Below are 27,339 nucleotides of genomic sequence, written 5' to 3' on the forward strand. Positions count from 1 at the left end.
TATCCCCTCACACTGATCAGAATGACCATCATCAAAAAAATTCTATAAACAATAAATGCTGGAGGGGATGTGGAGAAAAGGGAACCCTCCTAAACTGTTGGTGGGAAATTAAATCAGTGCAACCACTATCGAGAATAGAATTGAGGCACCTTAAAATACTAAAAATAGAATTACTGTATGATCCAGCAATCCCGCTCCTGGGCATATATCCAGAAAAAAAACACAATTTAAAAAGGTACATGCACCCCAATGTTTATAGCAGCACTATTTACAATAGCCAGGATATGAGAGCAACCTAAATGTCCCTCAATAGAGGAATGGATAAAGAAGACGTGGTACATATATAAAATGGAATTTTACTCAGCCATAAAAATGAATGAAACAGTGCCATTTGCAGAGATGTGGCTGGACCTAGAGATTGTCATACAGAGTAGATACGTCAGGAAGAGAAAAACAAATATGTAATATTGCTTATATGTGGAATCTAGGAAAATGGCACGGATGAACTTATTTGCAAAGCAGAAATAGAGATACAGACGTAGAGAACAAACTTACAGATACCCAGAGGGAAAGAGGGAGTAGGATAAATTGGGTGATTGGGATTGACTTACTGATACTATGTATAAAATAGATAGCTAACGAGAACCTACTCTATAGCTCAGGGAACTCTACTCAGTGCTCTGTGGTGACCTAAATGGGAAGGGCATCCAAAAAAGAGGGGATATAGGTATACCTATGACTGATTCACTTTGCTGTACAGCAGAAACTAACAACATTGTAAAGCAACTATACTCCAATAAAAATTAATTTAAAAAAGAGAGTTGGTCCAGGAAAATCCAAGCCCCTCAGCACCTGGTCCCCTCCTCTGGCCTCACCACTGAGCACCGACTCCCACCCCCGACTTTGCAGGCAGCTGAATAACCAGCTGCCTGCAAAGTTGGACTACATGCCCTTCCGAAAGGCACTAGCTGATCACTGCCTGCGCCCTGTTAATCCTTCATCCTGGTCTCCCACTTCCCTTTGCTCCACCAAGTCCCTCCTGCTGTGGCTCAAAATGCAGCTTGGGGTGGTGAATCCTCCAGGACCTCAGAGTCCCTGGATGTAAAGAATCTCAAGCCCCATCCCAGACAGACTGAATCAGAATCTGCACCTTACTGTGATCTCCAGACGACGCGCGCGTGTGCGTTTTGTGCTTAGTCCTCAGATGTGTCCAACTCTTTGCAACTCCATGGACTGTAGCCCCCCAGGCTCCTCTGTCCATGGGATTCTCCAGGCAAGAATACTGAAGTGGGTTGCCATGCCCTCCTCCAGGGGATCTTTCCAACCCAAGGGTCAAACCCAGGTCTCCTGCATTGCAGGTGGATTCTTTACCATCTGAGCCACCTGGGAAGACCCCAGATGATGCATACGTATATTAAAATTTGAAAAATCACTACTCCCACATCCAATGTGAGTGAGAGGCAAGGGAAAGAACATACCAATCCCTGAGATTATGTCCATGTTTTGGAGGGAAGGGGAGCAATGAAGATATTTGCAAAGAAATGACATAGAAATGGATGACAATGTTGAAAGTGTCTGTCATATACACAGAAGTTTCACAACACTTAAGTAGCTATTATTTATGTGGAGAAAATAATGTCAACCAAAAAGCAAGAAGGGAAAACAATGAATGTAATAGATGGTAGGACTTGAGAGATATTTTGTGATTTAAAAGAAGAAATTTGGGGAAATGTAGGTGGTGTTAGTGGTAAAGAACCCACCTGCAAAGCAGGAGACATAAAAGAGGATAGTTTGATCCTTCAGTTGAGAAGATCCCCTGGAGAAGGAAATGGCAGCCCACTCCAGTATTCTTGCCTGGAGAATTCCATGGACAGAGGAGCCTGGCAGGCTACTGTCCATGGGTTGCAACTTGACTGAAGTTGCTCCAGTAACTGAAGCAACTTAGCACAGCATAGCATGGAAGAGATAGTTCAGAAATTTGTGGAACTGATTTCCAAAAGTACTTGTACAAGCATTTGGGGTATTATATACAAGAATGGTACATATTGTTAAATATCATAAATTGCACTTTTAGAAACATTTAGAAATTAATCTCTGTACTTGCGTTTATAGGCATAAATCCAAACTTTAGAACATGAATATAAAATGTCCCCATTTTCAGCTATCTATCTTGATAAGAAAGCATTGTGATATTGTGTATAGGTCTTTGTGTTTAAAATGTCCTCCGAGTCTCCCGGTACTATTGACAAAGTTTTGTTTTTCCAAGGCTGCTCCCAGGGCATAGTCCTGGTTCTCACAACATATGGATGGCAAGTGGGCTGCGTCTCAGGTGAGTATGGCAATAGGAGCCACGCACAGGTGGCTTACTTTGTAAGCTTGAATTTATAATTTGCTCCAACTTATTTTCCCTGAAGAGAATTTATGTCAAGTGGGGAGAGGGCTTGAGTACTTACCAAAGTATCACCCTCAAGAACCCTGGGGGATCATCCAAAGAAAGGCCTTGGGGAAAAAGTTTCTAAGGTATCTCTGGAATTTACAAAAAAAGCATGGTTGATAAAAAAGACTATTTTGAATGATGTAATATTTTGTTTATCTCTGGAAGGGAAGAGGTTTAACCAAGTGATCAGTTTCCATCACCAAGGATGAGTCAAGTACTCTGTGATGTGATACCCTGCAGATGACATGAACGCTCACCTAGGGATTCCTGCCTGAAACATCACCCAAGAAAATACCAGGTATACCTGAATTAAGAGGAATTCCACAGAACTGGCCTGAATCCTTCAAGAACATCAGTGTCATGAAAGACCAAGGCTGAGGAGCTGTCCCTAACTTAAGGAGACTGTGAGGCTTGAGAGCTAAACATAAGAGCTAATCCTGAATCAAACATTGCGTCAGGGAACATGACAAAGAGCAGCGTTGGGTCAACTAATAAAATTTGCTTATGAACTGCAGATTAGGTAACACTGTATCAGTGCTAAATTTGCTATACCTTATCATTGTACCATGGTTACATGCGAGAACCCCCTCATTCTTAGGAAACGCACCCTGAAATCTTCAGAGGTAAAGCAAAACCATGTCTGCAACTTACCTTCAAATGGTTCAGTGAAAACAAAAGTATGTGTGTGTAGAAAGAAAGCATTGGAACAAATAAAATTACCAACCAATGATTCTGGGTGAGGAGTGTATCAGTTCACTGTGTACTGTTCTTGCACCTCTTCTGTAAGTTTGAAATCATTCCAAAGTCAGTCTTTCAACAGATTTTTTTTTAATGCATAAAAGCATCTCAGTGGGATTTAGTAGGATGCATTTGGGATCATTCCATGATCATGCTAGTTCTACACAAAATTGATTCACTGGTAGAAAATAATGAATTAAAGCCTTCTTCACACACATTGCAATAAATCTCACTTGGACCCAGCTCAAAAATGAGACCACATAGGAATGTCAGCAGCCAAATGCTCCCTTCTTCAATTCAGAGCATCCCTGGGTCAGGACCTACTGAGGACTTCCCTCGGTTCCTCACAGAGCGTTTCAGATGGATATATAATTAATTGTCACACAGACAACTCCTGATGAACTGATCTCTGGCGCCAGAGGGAAAGCAATATTCTAGGGCAGTGGCAAGGAGCCTCTCTCCTAGTAGAGAACAGGAGTCGCAGAGTATCTGAGCTACTGTGCTCGTTGTATACCAGGGAAGCTTCTTGTCACACTCAATATTGAAATGCTGGATGACTACAGAGAGGATTTGCTGTGGATTATGCAGAAGGACCTCAGGAAACAGTTGTTCATTTGAATATATGCTTACATACTCTCCACTTGACTCTCATGGTAACTCTACAAAATATTCAGGACAGATAAAAACATCCCCATTTTAGGAATGAAAAAACCCGCTTTGGGAAATCATGCAACTTGTTCAACATTCAGACAGTAATGGGGAGAAAACCTTGAATTTGAACTGGGATATCCTTACTCTGTTGATCAGTCTGTGGGGTTTTAAGGATTGGTTATAGATTTACCCCATTTCACAAACTGAGAGTTTTCTCAGGTTTTGGAAACCAAGTATATGGCTATGCTCTCTAGGTTAAACTATACAATATATAAATGGTTCTAAGGACTAAGCCACACACCTCCTGTGTAAAATTGGAATAATACTCACCTATATAGACATCACTGTGGAAATCCAATATGAATTACAAAACATTTTGATAGGTTGAAAAGAGTGATAAAATCGATTATTTGTAGTATTACTACTAAATGAAAAATAAAAAAGAAAGTGAAAGTGTTAGTCACTCAGTCATGTCTGACTCTTTGCAACCCCATGGACTGTAGCCAGCCAGGCTCCTCTGTCCATGGGATTCTCCAGGGAAGAATACTGGAGTGGGAGGCCATTCCCTTCTCCAGAGGATCTTCTCAAGCCAGAAATTGAACCCAGGTCTCCTGCACTGGCAGGCAGATTCTTTACCATTTGAGCCACCAGGGAAGCCCATTACTATAAACTGCACTCTCTAAGTCATATGTTAAAACAGCTCAGGCTTTTCCAGGATGACTCAGAAAAGCTAATGATCCGTGAAAGTGAAAAGTGAAAGTTAGTCTCACAGTTGTGTCCAACTCTTTGGGATCCTGTGGACTACAGCCCACCAGGCTCCTCTATCCATGGAATTCTCCAGGCAAGAGTAGCGGAGTGGGTTGCCATTTCCCTCTCCATAATGATCCATACCTCCTCCTTTTTCGGTAGCTTCGGCAGCTTCGGTGGTCTGGACCCTATCGGCAGGGCTGCCTTGCTCTGTCGGAGGAGGACGGCCCGTTTGGAGTTTCTTTGGCTGGTGTCTTCATAATCCCCCATGTGCCAGGCAATAAAACCACGACTGGAGCTTCCTTCCACATCCATAATAGAAGGATTGGGTTGCCTGAAACAGGAACAGATTGGTTGGTCCTCACACTGGAAGGATGTTAGAAATAAGGCTACCAGTTTTCAGATGCTTGAGACTCATCTGCTTCTGTTGTGATGGTGGTGATTTCTAGCCACAGAGCTTGAAAAGCTAAGGCCCTCAAACTCTGAGATGGCATCCTGAGAAGTTTCAAGACTCTGCCCCTCCACTCCCCCAGGGAACTACCTTCCCCGGTGGACACTTATCTAGGAAGGTTGTTGATCACTTTGCCTGGGTATCACGACTGCTCCTGGCATCCTCCCAAGCCGAACAGGCCAGATGCTGGGAAGCTGGGGGTGAACCCAGGCCTTGAGTTCTCCTGCTGGACATGCAAGCCGGGTCTGAGACCTTGGGAACTCAGGGAAATGCCAGCTTGGTGATGGCAGACTCTGGCTTTGGACAATGTGCCACAACAAAGATCCTGGCTTCATTCTCCTTTCCTGATCCAATGCCCCTAAACTAGAATATTATCTGAGGACTGCTTTCCAGTAAAGGGCCACGTCTAGGGGCAAAGACAAGAGGATCATAGGATAAGGACCTATCGGCAGGGCTGCCTTGCTCTGTCGGAGAAGGACGGCCCATTTGGAGTTTCTTTGGCTGGTGTCTTCATTACCCACCATGTGCCAGGCAATAAAACCATGACTGGAGCTCAAATGGTAAAGGACCAGGCTGCCAATGCAGGAGACCTAGATTCAATCCCTCATTGGGAAGATGCCCTGGAGAAGGAAATGTCAACCCACTCCAATGCTCTTGCCTGGAGAATTCCATGGATAGAGGACCCTGGAGGGCTAAAGTCTATGGGGTCGCAAAGAGTCCGACATGACTGAGCAACTAACACTCTCATTTGGAAGAAAGTTGGGACTTCTTACCCCCAAACCCCTCCCACCAGGCGCCCAGGGCCTCTTGGCCACTACAAATCTCCTTTCCTAGACCCTGAGTCTTCCGGCTTCCTCAGTTCCTTGGGTCAAGGGTCGGGGCAGATCTGTGCGACCCTCACTCCTTGCAAGTCCAACACTGGGGAAGTAACTTGAAGACAACTAAAGACAGGTGGGTTCTAGAACTTGTGGGAGCTGGGGACAGGAGGAGAGGCAGCACTGAGCGAAGCTGAGTGGAGGGGGAGTGGGCAGTTCGGGCCCACCAGACCCCTCCTTCCTCTCCACAACCATAGAGACCCTGTCACCCTCTTGCAAGCCTGCCCCCAGACACCCCATTACTAGTAGGACAGAGGTCCACTCTCTGAGTCCAGCACACAAAGGAAAGCGGTCACTGTCTGTTTCTTCTTTTAATGCTCTGCCCTCGGGGCCCCCAGGCCCCTCCCATTGGCCGTTTTCTCCGCTCTGAGACCCCTGTGCTCCCAGCCGCCCCCACCTTCACCAGCCCAGGTGAGGACCCACCTCCAGACCTCTGGACTTGTCCCCCACTTTTCGTTCTCCCTGTGACCACCCTCTCCTTCAGAGACAAATGGCAGCTACTCCTTGACAACACCTCTTCTCTGAAGACTTCCTTCACCACTTGTTGTTGTTCAGTCACTAAGTTATGTCGGACAGTTTGTGACCCCATGGACTGTAGCATGCCAGGCCTCCCTGTCCATCACCAACTCCCAGAGCTTGTTCAGACTAAACTCATGTTCATTGAGTCAATGATGCCATTCAACCATCTTGTCCTCTGTCATCCCCTTCTCCTCACGCCTTCAATATTTCCCAGGATCAGGGTCTTTTCTAATGAGTCAGCTCCTTGCATCGGGTGGCCAAAGTGTTGGAGCTTCAGCTTCAGCATCAGTCCTTCCAATAAATATTCAGGGTGAATTTCCTTTAGGATTGACTGGTTTGATCTTCTTGCTGACCAAGCGACTCTCAGGAGTCTTCTCCAGCACCACACTTCAAAAGCATCAGTTCTTTGGCCCTCAGCCTTTTTTATGGTCCAACTCTCACATCTATACATGACTACTGGAAAAACTTTGACAGAACTTTGTTGGCAAAGTAATGTCTCTGATTTTTAATATGCTGTCTACGTTTGTCATAGCTTTTCTTTCAAGGAGCAAGTGTCTTTTAATTTTGCGGCTTCAGTCACCATCTGCAGTGATTTTGTAGCCCAAAAAAGTAAAATCTGTCACTGTTTCCACTTTTGCCCCATCTATTTGCTGTGAAGCATTGGGACCAGATGCCATGATCTTAGTGTTTTCTTTTTTTTTTTTAACTGTTTTCCTCCTTTGGTAGCACATTGTATTTGACTTATCTGATGGAAGCTGGTAGAATATACTTATTAATAAATTGCTAGGGCAGCAGGTTCTCCTCCTCCCATTTCGGGGCTCCTTAAAGAACCCAGAAGTGCCTCCTTCATCACTGCCTCCCAGGCCCATTACCCTCCTGAAATATGGCTGGCTCAGGGGATGTGTGATGGATGAGCAGGGAGGGGATCAGAGCTGAGTTACTTTAAGGCCTGACCCTTCTGTAGCTGCTTCCCTCCCACCAGGGCAGGTGTGCAGGCATGGGTCCTGCGCCCTCCTGTGTCTGAGTTTTCTTATTCACGACTACAAAGTAGTTGCTAGGGACAATTTCAGGAAAGCGTAAAGGGAAAGAGAGCTGCTGGTTAGAATGTATGGAACAAGCTCTGTTTACTGTTTCCACTAGCTTGATTCATGATTCCTAGGAAAACCATTTCATGCAAATGTGCCACATTTCCCTAAAAATAATATGTTACAGAAGGAATGACACAGAAGAGCTTAGAAAAGAAAAATCCTTGCATATCCTTAGTCTTCATTCAAGTGCTAAAATATTTTATAATCTGTTTTAAATTCAGACTGTCCTATGGCCCTGAATCTCACATTACCAGGAACAATAGAAAATTAAAAATTAATTGTAAGTCAAAGACTCTAGAGATCTTATACATACCATTGCCACATCAACTATGGAAATTTACACACACTATAATGGAACTTACAAATGAGCCACGAAAGTCAAGAGCTGAGAAAGAGCAGAAGTTTTGGCTCCAGAAAGGTTTGAAGTATGAATGTCAGGCCATCAGTAATGATTTGGTGTTAGTTACAAATGCACAATGGCAGCAAACACTCACACACACACACACACACACACACACACACAACTATCCCCAAATAATGCAAAATTCTTAGTGTAACATTCTATTGATTATGTTAAGTAGATCCCTAAGGCTCAGGTCTTTTTCTTTTTAAATAAATTCAAGCTTATAGAAGGATGGAGACACACTACAAAGGCTTCCTTTCCTAAATAATTTGAAAGTACATTATTGACATAATACCCATTATTCCCAACTATTGGTTGGCCAAAAAGTTCCTTCAGTTTATGGTCATGAGATGTTATGAAAAATTGCGAAAAAGCTTTTTGGCCAACTCAATACTTACATGTGTAATTCCTGCAAACAAAGACATTCTATATAACTTCAATATAATCATCAAAATTAGAGGAAATTAGCATAAGCAACAAAATAAAAAATAAACAAGTAGGACTACATCAAATTAAGATCTTTTGTACTGCAAAAGAAACCATCAATGAAGTGAAAACACAACTTATGTAATGGGGAAAAATATTTGCAAACCAGATATCTGATAAAGGGCTAATATCCAAAATACATAAAAAACTCAATAGCAAAATAAAAAAATACGCCAATTTTTAAATGGGCAAAGGATCTGAATAGACATTTTCCCATTTTCTCCTTTAGAGATACATGAATGGTCAACACACACTTGAGAAGATGTTCAACATCACTAATCATTAAGGAAATACAAATTAAAACTACAGTAAGATATCACCTCACACCTATCAAAATGGCGATCATCAAAAAGACAAGAAATAACGAATGCTGGTGAGGATGCAGAGCAAAGGGAACTCTTGAACAGTGTTGGCAGGAATGTGAATTGGTGTAGCCACTATGGAAACAAGTATAGAGGATCCTCAAAATAATTAAAAACAGACCTGCCATAAGCTCTGCCAATTCCACTTCTGGGAGTATATCTAAAGGGAACAAAAACACTAAGTTGAAAAGATGCTTGCACCCCAATGTTTACAGCAGCATTATTTATAATAGCCAAGGAAACAACCCAAATGTCTGTCAACGGATAAATGGATAAAGACGTTGTGGTATACACATATATTACACATATTCAGTTCAGTTCAGTCGCTCAGTTGCGTCCAACTCTTTGCGATCCCATGGACTGCAGCACACCAGGCCTCCCTGTCCATCACCAACTACTGGAGACTACTCAAACTCATGTCCATTGAGTCGGTGATGCCATCCAACCATCTCATTCTCCTCCCACCTTCAGTCTTTCCCAGCATCAGGATCTTTTCCAACGAGTCCGTTCTTCATATCAGGTGGCCAAAGTATTGGAGTTTCAGCTTCAGCATCAGTCCTTCCAATGAATATTCATAATAATACATATTACTCAGTCATTTAAAAGAAAAAAAAAACAAGGAAATCCTACCACTTGTGACAAGATGGATGAAGCTTAAGGGCAGTATACTAAGTGATATAAGTCAGACAGAGACAAATACTGTATGATCTCACTTGTTTGTGGAATCTCAAAAAAGTAAAAAACAAAACTCACCAAATTCAAAGGTAAAAAGAGTTCATATTTATGGTTACCAGATTCAGGGCACAGGGGAAAGAGAAACTGGATGAAGGCAGTCAAAATGTGTAAACTTCTAGTTGTAAGATAAGTGCATACTTCCAATATTAAAATAATAAATAAATGTCTGTTGCACCCCCCCAAAAAATAAAATAAAAGTAAATATAATTGAAAGAAAAATAAACAATAAAATAACTGTAAAAAAAATTATTCCTAAGTATTTTATTATTTTGATGCTATTGTGAATGCAATTGTTCTTAATTTCATTCTAGATTATTCATTGCTAGTATATAAAAATACAATTGATTTTTGTATATTGACATTTTATCCTGTAATTTTACTGAACTCATTTTTTAGTTCTAACAGATTTTAGGGCTTCCCTGGAGGCTCAGACAGTAGATAATCTGCCTGCAATGCAGGAGACCTGGGTTTGATCCCTGTGACAGTAAAATCCCCTGGAGAAGGAAATGACAACCCACTCCAGTATTCTTACCTGGGGAATTCCATGGACAGGGAACCTAGTGGGCTACAGTCCACGTGGTCACAAAAAGTTGGACACAACTAACTGAATGACTAACACTGAATAGATTTTATGCAGATTCCTTAGAATTGTCCATATATGAGATTATGTAATCTACATAGTCACTTCTAATCTAGGTGTTTTTAATTCCTTTTCCTTACCTAAGTGCCCTGGCTAGAATCTCTCCTATAATGTTGAATAGACACAATGTGAGCAGATATCTTAGTCTTCTTCCTCATCATAAAGAAAAAGCATCTAGCCTTTCACTATTAAAAATGTTAGTGGTGGGGTTTTTGTAGATGACCTTTGTCAAATTAAGACTGTTTACTTCTGTTCTTAATTTGTTGAGTGTTTTCATCATGAAATAGTGTTGGCTTTTTAGTCAAATGCCTTTCTGCTTCCATTGAGATGATCATGTAGTTTTTACCCCTCGTTCTATAGATATAGTATATTACACTGATTTTCATATGTTGAGCCAATCTTGCATTCCTGGGACAAATGCCAGTTAGTCATAATGTATAAACCTTTTTATATGTTGCTGGATATAATTTTCTTTGCTGGTATTCTGTTAAGGATTTTTGCATTTATATTCATAACAGAGTCTGGTCTCTAGTTTGCCTCATTTACTGTCAGGGTAATGAGTAAATAAGGAAACATTCCTCCTCTTCTATTTGGAAGAATTTTTGAAAGATTGATATTAATTCTTCTATAAATGTTTTCTAGAATTCACCAGTGTAGCTATGTAGACTTAGTCTCTTTCTTGCAGAAAAGTTTTTTTATTATAATTCAATCTCTTGTTATATAATTATTCAGATTTTCTATTTGCTCTTCAGTTTTAGTAATTTGTGTGTTTCTAGGATTTGTCCATTTTATCTCACTTACCTAATTTGTTAGCTTACCATTATTTATAGTAATCCTTTTTATTTCTGTAAGATCAGCAGTAATGTCTCTGATTTTGGCAATTTGAATCTTGTATTTCCTTTTTTAAAATTTAACTATGGTTGGTTTACAATATTGTGTTAGCTTTGGTTGTACAGATTCTTTCTCATTATAGTTATTACAAGACGTTGGACACAGTGCCCAGTGCTACACAGTAAATCCTTGTTGCTTATCTATTTTATATGTGGTGATGTGTAATCTGTTAATCCATACTTCTAATTTACCCTTCCTCCTCCCCTTTCTCTTTGGTATCCATAAGTTTACTTTCTTTATCTGTGAGTCTGTTTCTACTCATATAGTACTTATTCTTCTCTGTCTGATTTACTTCATTTATAGTTTGAATCTTGTATTTTTAGTCTCACTAAATATTTGCCAACTATGTTATATGTTCAGAGAACCAATTTTTGTTTTATTGATTTTTATCTATTATTTTTCTATTTTCAATTTCATTTATTTCTGCCCTGTATATTATTTTTTCCTTCTACTTGCTTTAAGTTTAGTTTACATTTCATTTTCTAGAGTTTTGAAATTTAAAATTTGATTCTTTAGATTTTTCTTCTTTAAATATGGTTATTTACAACTGTAAGTTTCCCCCCTGAGCACTGCTCTATCTGTATCCCATAAGTTTTCAAATATTGTGCATTTGTTTTCATTCATCTCAAAGCATTTTCAAACTCCTTTGTGATTTTCTTCTGACTTGCAGGTTAAGTTTGTGTTTAATGTCTACATACAACTGAATTTCTTAAATTTCCCTTTTTATTGATTTAAAATTTAGTTCCATTATTGTCAAAAGGCATATTTTGTATGATTTCACTCCTCTTGAATTACTGAGGCTCATTTTATGGTGCAGCATGTTATATCCTAGAGAAAATTTATGTGCTCTTGGAAACAATGTGTTTTCTGTTGTCATGAGATGGCATATTCTATAGATTTCTGTTAAGTCTAGTGTTTTTCAAATCTTCTAATTCCTTGTTGATCTTTTGTCTAGTGTTCTATTCATTATAGATAATGATATACTGAATTCTCCAGCTATTATTGTTGAATTGCCTACTTTTCCCTTTTTTTCTGTCAGTTTTTCCTCTTTTTTTTCTTTTTTTGGCTCTCTTGTAGATGCATATTTGTTTATAGTTTTTATGTCATGGAAGACATTAAGACCCTTTCATCACTATAAAATGTCCTTCTTTGTCTCTTGTAACAATTTTTGTCTTAAAGTCTACTTTGTCTAATATTAGAATAGCAATTCCAACTCTCTTTGTTTACTATTTGCATGATGCACCTTTTTCCATTTTTTAACTTTTGATTTAGATGCATTTTTGCATCTAAAGTGCTTCTTTTTATACTTGGATATATAGTATATGTTTGGATCATTTGTTTGCCAATCTCTACCTTTTGATTGGAGTGGTTAGCCCATTTACACTCACTGTAATTACTGATAAAGTAGGATTTCTATGTTATTTTGTTATTTGTTTTCTATATGCCTAATGTTGTTTTCATTTATCTATTTCTCCATTACTGCCTTCTTTTGAGGTGAATGCTTATTTTCTAGAATGCTATTTTAATTCCCTTGTTATGCCTTTATTGTATGTTTCTGAGGAGTATTTTTTAGTGGTTGGCATGGGGATTTAATTAATATCTTAATTTAAAATAAGTTTCAATTAATTCCAACCTAATTTCAGTCATATACAAGAACTTTGTTTCAACATAGCTCCGTGCTCTTCTTCCTTGTTTGTACTATTATCATAAAATTTGCATCTTTCTAAATTATAAGCCCATCAACAACATTGTATAATTATTGTTCTATGCAGTTGTCTTTTAAATCATATAGAAAAAAGTTAAAAGGCAAAATGCACCAACGCTTTTAAACTTACCTATGTAGTTAATCTTTACCATTGCTTGTTAATTCGTTTATAGATTTTAGTTGCTGTTTATTGTCCGTTCATTTCAACCTGAAGGACTCTCTCTAGCATTTGGTGTAGGGCAGATCTGCTAGTGACAAAAATCTCTCAGTTTTTGTTTGTCAGGAGTGCCTTAATTTCTCCTTCATGTTTCAAGGATAGATTTTCTGAGTATAGAATTTTTGGCAAAGTTTTTTTTTCCTTCAGCACATTGAATATATCATTCCACTGCCTTCTGGCTCCATTATTTATGCTGAGAATTTAACTGTTAATCTCGAAGATCCGTGTATACAATGGCTCGTTTTTCTCCTGCTACTTTCAAGATTCTCTTTGTCTTTGCCTGGTCTTTGTATTTATATTACTTGAAGTTTTTTGAGCTTCTTAAATATGTTAATTATTGTTTTTTATCAAATCTGGGAAGCTTCTGGCCATGAATTTCTTCAAATACTCTTTCTGCCCCTTCCTTTCTTTCTCCTATCCTTCTGGGATTTTCATTATGCTATGTTGATACAGTCTCAGAACACTCTTCCTTGTTCATTTGTTTAAATTCTTTTTTTCTTTCTTTCTCTCAGATCATAGAAACCCAGATGACCTATATTCAAGCTTATCAATTCTTTTCTGACAGCTCAGATCTGCTATTAAGCTCCCATAAGGAATTTTAAAATTTTAGTTATTGTACTTTTCAATTCCAGAATTTCTATTTTTTATATGTACAGTTTCTATCTCTTTATTGATATTCTCTCATTGGCAAGACCTTGTTCTCATGATTTCCTTTAAATTTTTGAACATGGTTTCTGTGAGGGTAGGGTCCAAGTTCAGTCCAACACTTCCTTTGCATTCCCAACAAATTCCTTGTGCTCAGTACAGGACATGCTAGCAAGCTCACAAGTCATACTGGATGCAAAGAGTTCAGAGCACAGTCAGTACTACCTGTTGCCTTAATCTTGAGCATGTGAAACTTTCTCAGAACTGCTTGGCTATGCATGTGTCAGGTATATCCCCAACTTTGTGTATTTCAAACTCTAGGGAGTAAGAGTTGGTGTCCTTCGTCTATGGCTCAAAGTGAGGTAAAAGCAGCACACTGGCCATGGCAGCTGCTGAGTGGACCCACCAGCTATAGAGGGCTGTTATAATGCAAGGAGATGAATATTTGTGTACTGTCTCCTCTTGAGGTAAACAAGGTACCATTTGAGCCTGGATGCTGTTGTCTGCTCTTGTTAGCTGTGCTAAGTCACTTCAGTCTTGTCTGACTCTTTGGGAACCTATGGACCATAGCCTGCCAGACTCCTCCGTCCGTGGGATTCTCTAGGCAAGAATACTAGAGTGGGTTGCCATTTCCTCCTCCAGGGGATCTTCCCAAATCTTCCCAACCCAGGAATCAAACCTGCCTCTCTATGTCTCCTGCATTGACAAGCAAGTTCTTTACCACTAGCACCCCCTGGGAAGCCCTGTCTGTTCTTAGTGACCTTGAGTCATGCACTGGTCTCTTCCCTGGTTAGCACTCACCTGCATGTTAACCTCAGTCACACCCACGTTCTATTCTATCCTCTGCCATACCTAACCCACCTACTGAAACACTTTCCCTTAGTATTTTGAACATATTTGTAATAGTTGACTTAATTACACTTATATCTGTGCTTCCTTGAACACAGTTTCTACTGACTGCTTCCCTCCCTGAGTTTTAGCCATAGTTTCCTGTTCCTTGCTTGTCTCATTATTTGTTGAAAATTTGTCATTTGAAATGGTACAGTGTGCTAATTCTGGAAATGAGATTTCCTCCCTTTCTCCAGGGCTTGCTGTTGCTGCTTGGTTTTTCGTTTGTTCTGTTTGTTTGTCTTTTGGCGGTAGTGGTGGTGACATTGCTGTTGTTTAGTGGCTTTCCTAGACTACTTTTTAGAGGTGTCACGTGTGCCTCCTGAATTTTCTGCTTGGTTAGCTTAGCGGTCAGCGAAAGATTAGAAAGAAATTTCCTTCAGTGCCTCAAATCAGTGTGTTTTCTGGCCTTTATATGTGTGTGGGCACATCTTCACTGCCCTAGAAGGCAGTTTACAACTCTGCCCTAGTCTTCATTTCCTGCCTCATGGAGCTTCAAAGTCAGCCAAAGGTGAGCAATTAGGACATACTGGTGTCTTTCCTGGGCGTGTGCATTGCCTTCTAGATTTCTAGGAATATGTCACAGATTTTTGAAATCCCCTAGCAACATCTCATTTCCCAGTTTTTCCCTTAAAGATTTTTGATCAGCTTCTTGTTTGCCCCAATTGGTGTTGCCCTCCTCCCCGCCTCAGGCAGCTGTGACATTAAATGATTATTGCCCTGGATGAGTGCCTGTGAGTGCCTGTGAGATAGAGCTGTTCACACAGAGTCAGGCCAAATAATGACAAGTCCTGAGAATGGAGTATTTCCAGGGAATTTCAAGACAGATCATAAAACAAAACAAAAAGACAATCTGCTGAATGGGAGAAAATATTTGCAAGTGATATGACCAATAAGAGATTAATAGCCAACATATATAAATAGCTCATAGAACTCAGCACTGTCAAAAAACCAAAGAACCAGATTTAAAAGTGGGCAGAAGACCTGAAGAAATACTGATGGCCAAAAGGCACATGAAAAGACGCTCAGTGTTGCTAATCCTCAGGAATATGCAAATCAAAACCACAGTGAGATATCACCTCATATCTGTCAGAATGGCCATCATTAAAACGAACAGAAATAACAAATACTGGAGAGGACATGGAGAAAAGGGAAGCTGGTACACTGTTGGTAGGAATTTAAACTAGTGAAGCTACTGTGGAAAACAGTATGGAGATTTCTCAAAAAACTAAAAATAAAACTATCATATATTTCTGGGTATATATCTGAAAAAAAAAATACCAATTAAAAAACATACACACACCTCAATGTTCATTGCAGTATTGTTTACAACTGCTAAGATACAGAAGCAATCTAAGTGTCCACTGACAGATGATTGGATAAAGAAGTGGTGTTTATGTATATATGTACATATATACACGATGAAATATTACTCATCTATTAAAAAAGAACAAAGTTTTGCCATTTGCACCAACATGGATGGCCTTGGAGGGCCTTATATTAAGTGAAATAAGTCAGACAGAAAGACAGATACTGTCTGATATCAGGTATATGCGGAATCTAAAAAATATGACAAATGTGAGTATCACAAAAGAAGCAGATTTACAGATATGTAGAACAAATGAGTGGTTACCAGTGCTGGGGGGCAATATAGAGGCAAGGGAGTGGGACGTAAGATAGGCTCAAGGATACACTGTACAATATAAGGAATGCAGCCAATATTTTGTAATAACTGTAAGTGGAAAGCAACCTTTAAAAATTGTATAAAAATTTAAAAATTAAAAAAATAAAGAGCTGGAGTTGGGATTTGAACCAGCCAGTTTCAAAAAAAAAAAAAAAAAGATTTTATATAACATTTCTCTGAGTAGGAAACTTTTCAAGGAGCTCCAAACTTTTGTTTCCCCTCCAATGACTGGTTGTCTGATAGTTTTCACAGGGTTGTGAGGCTACTGGTTTTTTTCAAGGATACCTTGAAGCTGGAAAGAGAGAATGGTAATAGAGCAATCAATTAAAACTTAAAATGCCACAACAATCATGTTTCTTTTTAAGATTTAACCATTTTTCTTAAATATATGTTCCATGAGCTATTTGTTTATTCATTTCCAAAGTTTTTAAAAAGGCGATTTTGATGATTTTTTGCCACCACTTTTCTTTCATGGAGGAAATATATTTTTGGAGGTCCTTACTGCACCATTCCTGAAGTGCTTTCCAAACTGAATTATTTTAAAATGAAATGGAGGCTCACTATTTCAGGAAAAATTGTCTGTGCCTTCTGTTTCCACTTCTTCATTTGCCCCCACTCCAAACACTGCAGTCTGTTTTGTGTTTCTGCTATTTCTTCATGATGGTTCTGACCCTAGTTGACAGCAGCCTCCTGTGATTCTGCTATCTTCCCAGAAGCATTTGTGACACTGTCCTCCTGACTTCCTACTGGGCTTTCAAAGCTCTTCTCTTTATGCCTCTCCTCTTACTTCTCATATTACTTCATCTCCCTTTCTTCTGGAAAAATCTTTCATTCTTTTTGCTCCTTTATCACTGGTATTCACGAGGATTCCATTCTGGTTCTCATCTTCCCAGTACATGACCACCAAACTCCAAACTAGGAAATAGCCTTTATATCAGATGAGCCAACCAACATCGGAGAAGGCAATGGCACCCCACTCCAGTACTCTTGCCTGGAAAATCCCATGGATGGAGGAGCCTGGTAGGCTGCAGAGTTGGATACGACTGAGCGACTTCACTTTCACTTTTCACTTTCATGCACTGGAGAAGGAAATGGCAACCCACTCCAGTATTCTTGCCTGGAGAATCCCAGGGACAGAGGAGCCTGTTGGGCTGCCGTCTATGGGGTCGCACAGAGTCGGACACGACTGAAGCGATGCAGCAGCAGCAGCAGCCAACCAACATCAATATACTGATGTGTACATTATTTACCTTCAGCTCTAAAAATCTAAGTACAAATTCCCAACTTCTCACTGAACATGGTACCAGGAATCTCATTATAAAAATGATAATTGATCCATGTATTGAGACATATGAGTTTCCAGGTACTTTGCTAGTTATTTGAAATGTATTACCTCTCTCTCATCTTTGTTATACTACAGTGATAAATATCATTTCTTGCCTTTTACATCTGAGGTTAGACTAAGTATTTATTCAAGATCAAACAGTTAAAAAACAGTACAGCTGGGATTTGAGCTCAGAGTTTTCTGATTCTAAACTTAGAGAATTACCTCATCTGTAAAATGGGTATAACATTATAATATCTACTCTTTACAAGGATGAAGTGAGTTAATACTTACAAAGAATCAATAGTAAATTCAATAAAATGTTGTCCTTTTATATTATTGTTATAGGATGCTGCCTCTCATCTTCGCATCTCTCTGTTGTCTCTCTTCCCCAAATACCCTCTCCTTCCTGCATTCCCTTTTTCAGTCAATGACATAATCATACCCACAGCCACCCAAATAAGGTGCATCAGAATTGCCTAGGACTTTCACATCGCCCCCATCCACCCACATTTACTTGGTTGCCAAGCCTCACAGAGTCTTTCTCTAAACTGTCTCACCATCCTCATATCTCACTCAGGCTCCCATCATTGTGATTATTCCAAGTTTACTTAACCTGTCTTCCTTCCTTTGGGCTCTCTCCTCTGCTCCACCCACTCAGCAAACAGTTTTCTACAGCTATTACATATCTGTATTCTTTCTAACACAGAGGCCTAATTATATCACTTCCTTACTTAAACATTTAAAACAACACATTGTCATCTACAGAATTAAGCACAAAATCTTTCATCTGGAATTCAAAATACTGCACCAATGGTCCCTGTACTGCAACTCACCTCTCACCTCACCCCAAACCAATGTCCCATGCTCTAGCCACATGAGACAAGCTCTCATCCCTGGGCACAGCAGGAAGATTCGCCCCTCCCAGCCTTTGTTTATGTAATTCCTTCTGGCTAGAACTCCTTCCCTGGCTCCACCTCCATGCTCTCCTGTTGATTACCCACGTGTGTATGCTAAGTCGTTTCAGTTATGTTCGACTCTTTGAGGCCCCATGGACTGTAGCCCGCCAAACTTCTAAGTCCATGGGCTTACCACAGCAAGATTCCATTCCCTCCTCCAGGGGATCATCCAACCCAGGGATTGAATCTGCATCTCCTGGGACTCCGCCATTGCAATCGGATTCTTTATTGCTGAGTCATCGGGGAAGCCTGTTGATTCCCCACCCAGCCTTAAAAAACCAAGCAGCTGTGCTACCTCTCCTATGGAGCATTCCTGATTTGCTATCTGACCTTCAACACTGTTCATGCCTATTTAACTTCCTGAAGGGAAGGAACCCTGTCCCACTTTTTGTGTCTTCAGCATCTAGCAGAGTTTCTGGCATAGAATCTGTTTCCAGTCCAGTTTGCTTGCTGCTATCAAGGTTAAAAAGGCCAAATGGTTGTCTGAGGAGGCCTTCCAGATAGTTGACAAAAGAAGAGAAGCAAAAGGCAAAGGAGAAAAGGAAAGATAGATCCATTGGAATTCAGATTTCAAAAGAATAGCAAGGAGACATTAAAAAAAAAATCTTCCTAAGTGATCAGTGCAAAGAAATAAAGGAAAACAATAAAATGGGAAAGACTAGGTCATTCCTGGTGGCTCAGAGGTTAAAGCGTCTGCCTGCAATTCGGGAAACATGGGTTCAATCCCTGGGTCGGGGAGATCCCCTGGAGAAAGGAAATGGCAACCCACTCCAGTACTCTGGCCTGGAGAATCCCATGGAGGGAGGAGCCTGGCAGGCTACAGTCCATGGGGTCACAAAGAGTCGGACACGACTGAGCTACTTCACTTTCAGAGATCTCTTCAAGAAAATTAGAGATACCAAGGGAACATTTCATGCAAAGATGGGCTCAATAAAGGACAGAAATGGTATGGACCTAACAGAAGCAGAAAATATTAAGAAGAGGTGGCAAGAATACACAGAAGAACTGTACAAAAAAGATCTTCACGACCCAGATAATCATGATGGTGTGATCACTGACCTAGAGCCAGACATCCTGGAATGTGAAGTCAAGTGGGCCTTAGAAAGCATCACTACGAACAAAGCCAGTGGAGGTGATGGAATTCCAGTTGAACTATTTCAAATCCTAAAAGATGATGCTGTGAAAATGCTGCACTCAACATGCAAATTTGGAAAACTTTGGAAATATGGAAATTTGGAAATATGCAGCAAATTTGGAAAACTCAGCAGTGGCCACAGGAATGGAAAAGGTCAGTTTTCATTCCAATCCCAAAGAACAGCAATGCCAAAGAATGCTCAAACTACTGCACAATTGTACCCACCTCACACGCTAGTAAAATAATACTCAAAACTCTCCAAGCGAGGCTTCAATAGTACATGGGCTGCGAACTTCCAGATGTTCAAGCTGGATTTAAAAAAGGCAGAGGAACCAGAGATCAAATAGCAAACATCCATTGGATCATCGAAAAAGCAAGAGAGTTCCAGAAAAACATCTATTTCTGCTTTATTGATTATGCCAAAGCCTGTTTAACTGTGTGGATCACTACAACTGTGGAAAATTCTGAAAGAGATGAGAATACCAGACCACCTGACCTGCCTCTTGAGAAACCTGTATGCAGGTCAGGAAGCAACAGTTAGAACTGGACATGGAACAACAGACTGGTTCCAAATAGGAAAAGGAGTACCTCAAGGCTGTATATTGTCACCCTGCTTATTTAACTTCTATGCAGAGTACATCATGAGAAACGCTGGGCTGGAAGAAGCACAAGCTGGAATCAAGATTGCTGGGAGAAATATCAATAACATCAGATATGCAGATGACACCATCCTTATGGCAGAAAGTGAAGAAGACAGAAAGAGCCTCTTGGTAAAAGTGAAAGAGGAGAGTGAAAAAGTTAGCTTAAAACTCAACATTCAGAAAACTAAGATGATGGCACCCAGTCCCATCACTTCATGGCAAATAGATGGGGAAACAGCGAAAACAGTGACAGACTTTATTTTTGGGGGCTCTAAAATTGCTGCAGATGGTGATTGCAGCCATGAAATTAAAAGATGCTTACTCCTTGGAAGGAAAGTTATGACCAACCTAGACAGCATATTAAAAAGCAGAGACATTACTTTGCCAACAAAGGTCCATCTAGTCAAGGCTATGGTTTTTCCAGTAGTCATGTATGGATATGAGAGTTGGACTATAAAGAAAGCTGAGCACCAAAGAATTGATGCTTTTGAACTGTGGTGTTGGAGAAGACTCTTGAGAGTCCCTTGGACTACAAGGAGATCCAACCAGTCCATCCTAAAGGAGATCAGTCCTGGGTGTTCATTGGAAGGACTGATGTTGAAGCTGAAACTCCAATACTTTGGGCACCTGATGCGAAAAGCTGACTCATTTGAAAAGACCCTGATGATGGGAAAGATTGAGGGCAGGAGAGAAGGGGACGACAGAGGATGAGATGGTTGGATGGCATCACTGACTCGATGGACATGGGTTTGGGTGAACTCCGGGAGTTTGTGATGGACAGGGAGGCCTGGCGTGCTGCAGTTCATGGCGTCACCAAGAGTCGGACACGATTGAGCAACTGAACTAAACTGAAAGCATTTGAGTGTGTGTACCACCACAAACTGTGGAAAATTATCAAAGAGAATACCAGACCACCTGACCTGCCTCTTGAGAAATCTGTACGCAAGTCAAGAAGCAACAGTTAGAACCAGACATGGAACAACGGACTGGTTCCAAATTGAGAAAGGAGTTCGTCAAGGCTGTATACTGTCACCCTGCTTATTTAACTTCTATGCAGAGTACATAATGCAAAATTCTGGACTGGATGAAGCACAAGCTGAAATCCAGATTGCTGGGAGAAATATCAGTAACCTCAGATATGCAGATGACACCACTCTAAAGACAGAAAGTGAAGAAGACCTAAAGAGCCTCTTGATGAAAGTGTAAGAGGAGAGTGAAAAACCTGGCTTTAAACTCAACATTCAAAGTACGAAGATCATGGCCTCTGGTCCCACCACTTCATGACAGTTAGATGAGGAAACAATGGAATCTGTGGCAGACTTATTTTCTTGGGCTCCAAAATTGCTGTAGATGGTGACTGCAGCCATGAAATTAAAAGACAATTGCTCCTTGGAAGAAAAGCTATGACCCACCTAGACAGCATATTAAAAAGCAGAGACATTACTTTGCCAACAAAGGTCTTTCTAATCAAAGTTACGGTTTTTCCGGTAGTCATGTATGGATGTGAGAGTTGGACTATAAAGAAAGCTGAGCATCGAAGAATTGATGCTTTTAAACTGTGGTGTTGGAGAAGACTCTCGAGAGTTCCTTGGACTGCAAGGAAATCCAACCAGTCCATCCTAAAGGAAATCAGTCCTGGGTGTTCATTGGAAGGACTGATGTTGAAGCTGAAGCTCCAAATACTTTGGCCACCTGATGTGAAGAGCTGACTCATTTGAAAAGACCCTGATCCTGGGAAGATTGATGGCCGAAGGAGAAGGGGACGACAGAGGATGAGATGGTTGGATGGCATCACCGACTCAATGGACATGAGTTTGAGCAAGCTCTGGCAGTTGGTGATGGGCAGGGAAGCCTGGCATGTTACAGTCCATGGGGGTTGCAGAGAGTCAGACATGACTGAGCGACTGAACTGAACTGAGCTGATCAAGGTACCAAAAGATGTTCTATCACCACCTCCAGCCAGGAAGCCTGTGACTGCATGGGATGGAGGGTGGGATTCAAGTTCACACGCTCTTGTGTTATTATGACTTTAAAAAACTGTGAGTATGTAAGTTTTTTAATAATAAAAGATGTCTACATTCTTCTTAAAAACTGTTGGTTATATAAGGAATGATCAAAATTTTCCTAGCAGGCTGGAAAGCAGAGAAATGGGTCAATAAGATAAAACAGATTCCAGCACTGGGTTAAAAATTGACTGCCTAAGACTTGCTTGTATAACTGTCTAGAACCAATGGGACAAACTGAACTTTCATGTTGACACTTGTGCCAGAATAAACACTCTGGGTGGCTGAAGAGGGGCCCTATGAGGGCGGTGCTCTGCTTAGGCTCCTGGGTTCCCGCCCTTTTGTCTGAGCTGAGCCCACAGGAGACTCCCAGGCAGTCACTTTGATTCATGATCCAACAATTCAATGAACTCTCAGTCTGTTTGCCAAATAACCAGCTTGAATTAATATGTTGACTTAAATTGATCAAAGCAGCTGGTTCTTCTGGAGACTGACCACTGGGCATCAGTCTTGTCCAGGAGCACAGCTTTTTCTACTGTTTGGACATCTTCTGTGTTCCCTCTGGTTGAATAAAAATAGTTCTAATAAGTGGTAAAATGATGATCTTTTCCATTCCAAAGTTAAGGAAATAAATGGCTGTTTAAGTCCTGGTGAGTCAGTCTGGTTGCCTCATATATACCCGGGAGACAGTTATTCACTTGAATTTTAATAGAGAAAGATGTGGAAACTTCCCTGTTGGGCTTAACATCTCCTTGTAGCATCGTAAAGTGATGTAGCTCTGTGCATTTTTAGCCCATGTAGAGGCCTGGACTGTATATGTACAGTGGCTTAAAAACATGACTACCTGTTCTCCCAGCAAGCTAGTTTGCTTAATTGTGTGCTTTCTTGCAGGATCATTGATTTCTGCACCTTTCCATTTCTGGAAGTACTCAAAAGCCATTGGTGGCACATGGAAATTTTTGAGAAACATTTTGAAAGCATTCAGCAGGATCTCTTCTTTCTTGGAGAACAGCCCTTCTATAGGACATTTGCAGGAAAACAAGACCCCAGTGTTTTAAAGATCTCAAATGGCCCTGATGGCTCAGATGGTAAAGAATCTGCCTGCAATGTGGAAGATCCAGGTTTGATCCCTGGGTGGGGAAGATCCTCTGGAGAAGCGAATGGCAACTCACTCCAGTATCCTTGCCTGGAGAATCCCATGGACAGAGGAGTCTGGTGGGCTACAGTCCATGGGGTCGCAACGAGTCAGACACAACTGAGCAACTAAGCATAGCACAGCACAAAGTTAGAATCTGCCAAGGAATTACAATTAGGGCTTTAAAGATGTTTAAAATTGTGTTTTTCTCTTCTAAACTGGCCTTCTGCATTGATGGAGTGTTGCTCCCAACCAAGGGGGCCACATATATCGTATGACTTTGGAGACAGACAACAACGTCTTGCAGAGCCTACAGTTGGGAGAGGTCATATAGAGCAGAAGTCCCCTGAATCTTGCCAAGAGAACTTATCTTGAAGGGGTGATACCACGGAGGCAGACCTTGGGAGATTGGGGGCTGCAGCTCAGTGTTAGCTGTGTTGTCAGTTAGCTGTCAGAACTTATTTTTTACCCCCTGACCTTCCTTGTCTCTCTGCCCTATGGAATCATACATGAAGTCCAATAGAATCACACATGAAGTCCTAGAGAATCGTATGTGAGGCCCTAGAGAATCATACATGAAGATGTTGTGGCTTGCTTTCAGAAAAAGCCGTCTTAATCCTCTGGGGTAACACTTACTTGAACTGGATCAACAGCTGTCATGGAGATGATTGAAAAACATGAAATTATCTTGATGTTTCATATTTGGACAAAGAAAGAGAGTGCATGGCTATACTTAGCAATTCTTAATAGAGAAAATTTTTAATGCAAATGGAATTTATCCTAGGTTGGTTGTTGCCCAGGAGATTCTTGTTGAGTGGAAAGAGAGACTTATTTAAAAAGCAAATTCTTAGTAATTCATACCCAGAGCTGCTTAAAAAGACTTGTCTAGAAGACATGTGCCAAGTTTACTCATTTAATGTTCTGCCTTCAAGATGCTGGGAAAATCAAGCTTCTACTGCTGAGTAGCAATTTAATCAGTTTACATTAAAGGTCCAAGGTTAAATGTAACTGAGTGATCAGGACGATGTGAGGGGACAGACAGCCTTCCAGATGCAAATGCCACCTGCAGGATTGGTCCTGTCTTGAGACAAGAGTCTGAGCCCAAGCCTTTTGAACAGACACTAGTATGTGTACAGCAGTGTCCCACACAGAGGCTAACAGTCTATGCAAGGTGGATGCACATCACAGGGCCAAACATCAGTGCAGGAACACACAGTTGCTAATTTACCACTGTACCTGTCAATGGCTACTAAGAGGTTATTTGATTACAATAAATGTCTAGTGTTAATATTCATGCATGATGAAATGCAGAAGATATATTTTTAGCCTGTTTGAATCCTTTATTCTTTTTTTGATTATTATGTTTTGATTGGAGGATAATTGCTTTACAGCATCATCTTGGCCTCTGCCACACATCAACATGAATAAGCCACAGGTATACACATGTCCCCTCCCTCCCAAACCCCCCCCTTCCCATCTCTCACCCCGTCCCACCCCACCCCACCCCTTTAGGTTGTCACAGAGCACACAGGGTTGAGTGCCCTGTGTCTCACAGAAGATCCCCACTTGCTCCTATTTTACATGCAGTAGTGTACATGTTTCCATGCTATTCTCTCAATTGGCCCCACCCTCTCCTTCCCCCACTGCCTCCACAAGGCTGCTCTCTTGCATCTGGATCTCCATTCTGCCCTGCAAATGGGTTCATTAGCACCATCTTTCCAGATGCCATACACGTGAATTAATACGCAATGTTTGTGTTTCTCTTTCTGACTTACTTTACTTTGTGTAATAGGCTCTAGGTTCATCCACCTCATTAGGACTGACTCGAATCAGTTTTTTTTTAATAGCTCAGTAATATTGCACTGTATATGTGTATCACAATGTCTGTATCCATCCATCTGTTGATGGACATCTAGGTTGCTTCCATGTACTAACTATTGTAAAAAGTGCTGAATAAAGCATTGGTTTTATTCTTGCTTAGTAGTTCTCTCCTTAGCAAAATAGAAAAAATGACTACAATCAATTTTACATCATTAATAATCCACCTACTGTATAGCACAGGGAATGCTGTTTGATATTACATAACAACCTAAATGGGAAAAGAATTTTAAAAAGAACAGATGTATGTATATGCATAACTGAGGCCTTCCGAGGTGGTGTTGGTGGTAAAGAAACTGCCTGCCAATACAGGAGACATGAGAGATGTGGGTTTGATCCCTGGGTTGAGAAGATCCCCTGGAGGAGGGCATGGAAACCCACTTCAGTATTCTTCCCTGGAGGATTTCATGTACAGAGGAGGGTTGAGGGGCTACAGTCCACAGGGTCACCAAGAGTCCGACATGAGTGAAGTGACTTAGCGTGCATTCATAACTCAATCACTTTGGCATACACCCGAAACCAGCACAACATCATTAACCAACTATATTCCAATGTAAAAGAAAAAGGTAAAAAAGAAACAAGTCGAAACCAAGTTTATTGAAAGGAGGTCTGTATATCTACGGGCACAAATTATTTTGCAAAGTAGCTAGGATTACTTACATTTATAAACAAGACTGTGAAATTCACATTAGCATGAAACATACTGTCTCAAGGATGAAAATGAAATTAGTTCCCAAAGAAGTGTTGGGGAGAACACAAGAGGCGTGTCCCCAGATTGCCAGTGTAACAATTTCAGACATAGGAACATTGCTTGAATGCTATTTTTAAAAGACAGAACGAGATAACTAAATATAAGAATATTTGTTTTCTTTTAGGTAGGAAAAAAAAAAAAAATCCACACTTTTGGGCCCTCTTCAGGAAAGAGAGCATGTAAGGCTTATGCAGTTCTGTAAAATTATACACCACCATATGCTTCCAACCTCAAATTCTGGTTATTTTGGTTTGACTTACTGCTTTTATTCCATAGGAAACACAAGTACTTTACCCCAAAGGCTTATTAAATATTCTACCACTTGGCTGGAGTAAAGAACTAATTGGAACAAGAGAGGTCTCTCATGACCCTAAGTGGACAAACGCTTTTTCATTATTTTGCCGGATTGTCTTCTCCAAGCTCCAGAATGTGAAAAATACTGTCTTTGCCACAGTGATGTCACCAGCACGTGGCTGGCTGCCCTTATGGGTGCCAGCTGGGTTTCCAGGAACACGGGCCACGCAATAAAAATCAAGCATGTTGTCTTCCTGTGCCGAACAACACACTCCACAACGTTCTTGTTGCCAAGAGTTTGTCCATGACGGGGACTACACAGAGGTGTTTATTCATTTTTGTTCAGTATTTTAAATAATTTATATAAAGTGACTATCACTCGTGCCCACAGCCTCAGAGGCAGCTGTCCAAAACCTTTCAGCAAAGCAGCGTGTTAGACCATTCTAGGATCACCTGTGAGGAATGCTGGATGGAATCCCTGATATTGCTGCAGGTATGGGCGATTTTCTGTAGGACACCCAGGAAGTCCTGCCTGTTTCAGCAGCGCAAGGCATCTCTCCAAGCTGGTACTTCCTGGGTGATGCTTGTTTGTGTCAGGATCAGAAAACCACAAGGGGAAGAAAAGGCAGCAACATGTACTTCGGCTGCTTGGCAGCCTTCCCGGGGAAGGCTGGTTGGGAGGCTATAACAGTATTGATTCAATTTAGTTTTGGACAAGTTTATACATCCAGATGGTGAAGCCTGACCTTCATTAACTAAAGATAAATTTGATACAATTTCACTTTAGTTACTTTGGAACTTAAGGATACACACAATTAGACAAAATAGTTTAAAGATTCCCAAGTACCCATCACCACCTTCAAACACTCATCAATTTATAGCTAATTTTATTAAACCTCAATTCTTCCTATTACTTCACCCCGCCACCAAGACAGCAACTCTGAAAGACGTAAAAACTTTTTCTTGACATAATCACAATGCCATTATTTCTCCTAAGGTCTTAGTAATTTCACCAAATGTTCAGCATTGAAAATTCTGGTTGTCTCCTCAATGTTAT

General features: G+C 40.6%; 1 protein-coding gene across 1 annotated transcript in view; it reads right to left on the bottom strand.

Moving 5' to 3' along the window:
* Positions 1-3,801: 3,801 nt before the first annotated feature.
* The window catches only part of SPMIP2 (sperm microtubule inner protein 2), a 66,962-nt gene continuing 43,424 nt past the window's right edge, over positions 3,802-27,339 (bottom strand). Inside the window, 2 exon segments of the mRNA XM_070385574.1 lie at positions 3,802-3,834; positions 4,718-4,907. Coding sequence (XP_070241675.1) covers positions 3,802-3,834; positions 4,718-4,907 — 223 coding nt within the window.

Source organism: Bos mutus, chromosome 17, assembly GCF_027580195.1.
Source record: "Bos mutus isolate GX-2022 chromosome 17, NWIPB_WYAK_1.1, whole genome shotgun sequence".
In the NCBI taxonomy this organism is placed as follows: domain Eukaryota; kingdom Metazoa; phylum Chordata; class Mammalia; order Artiodactyla; family Bovidae; genus Bos; species Bos mutus.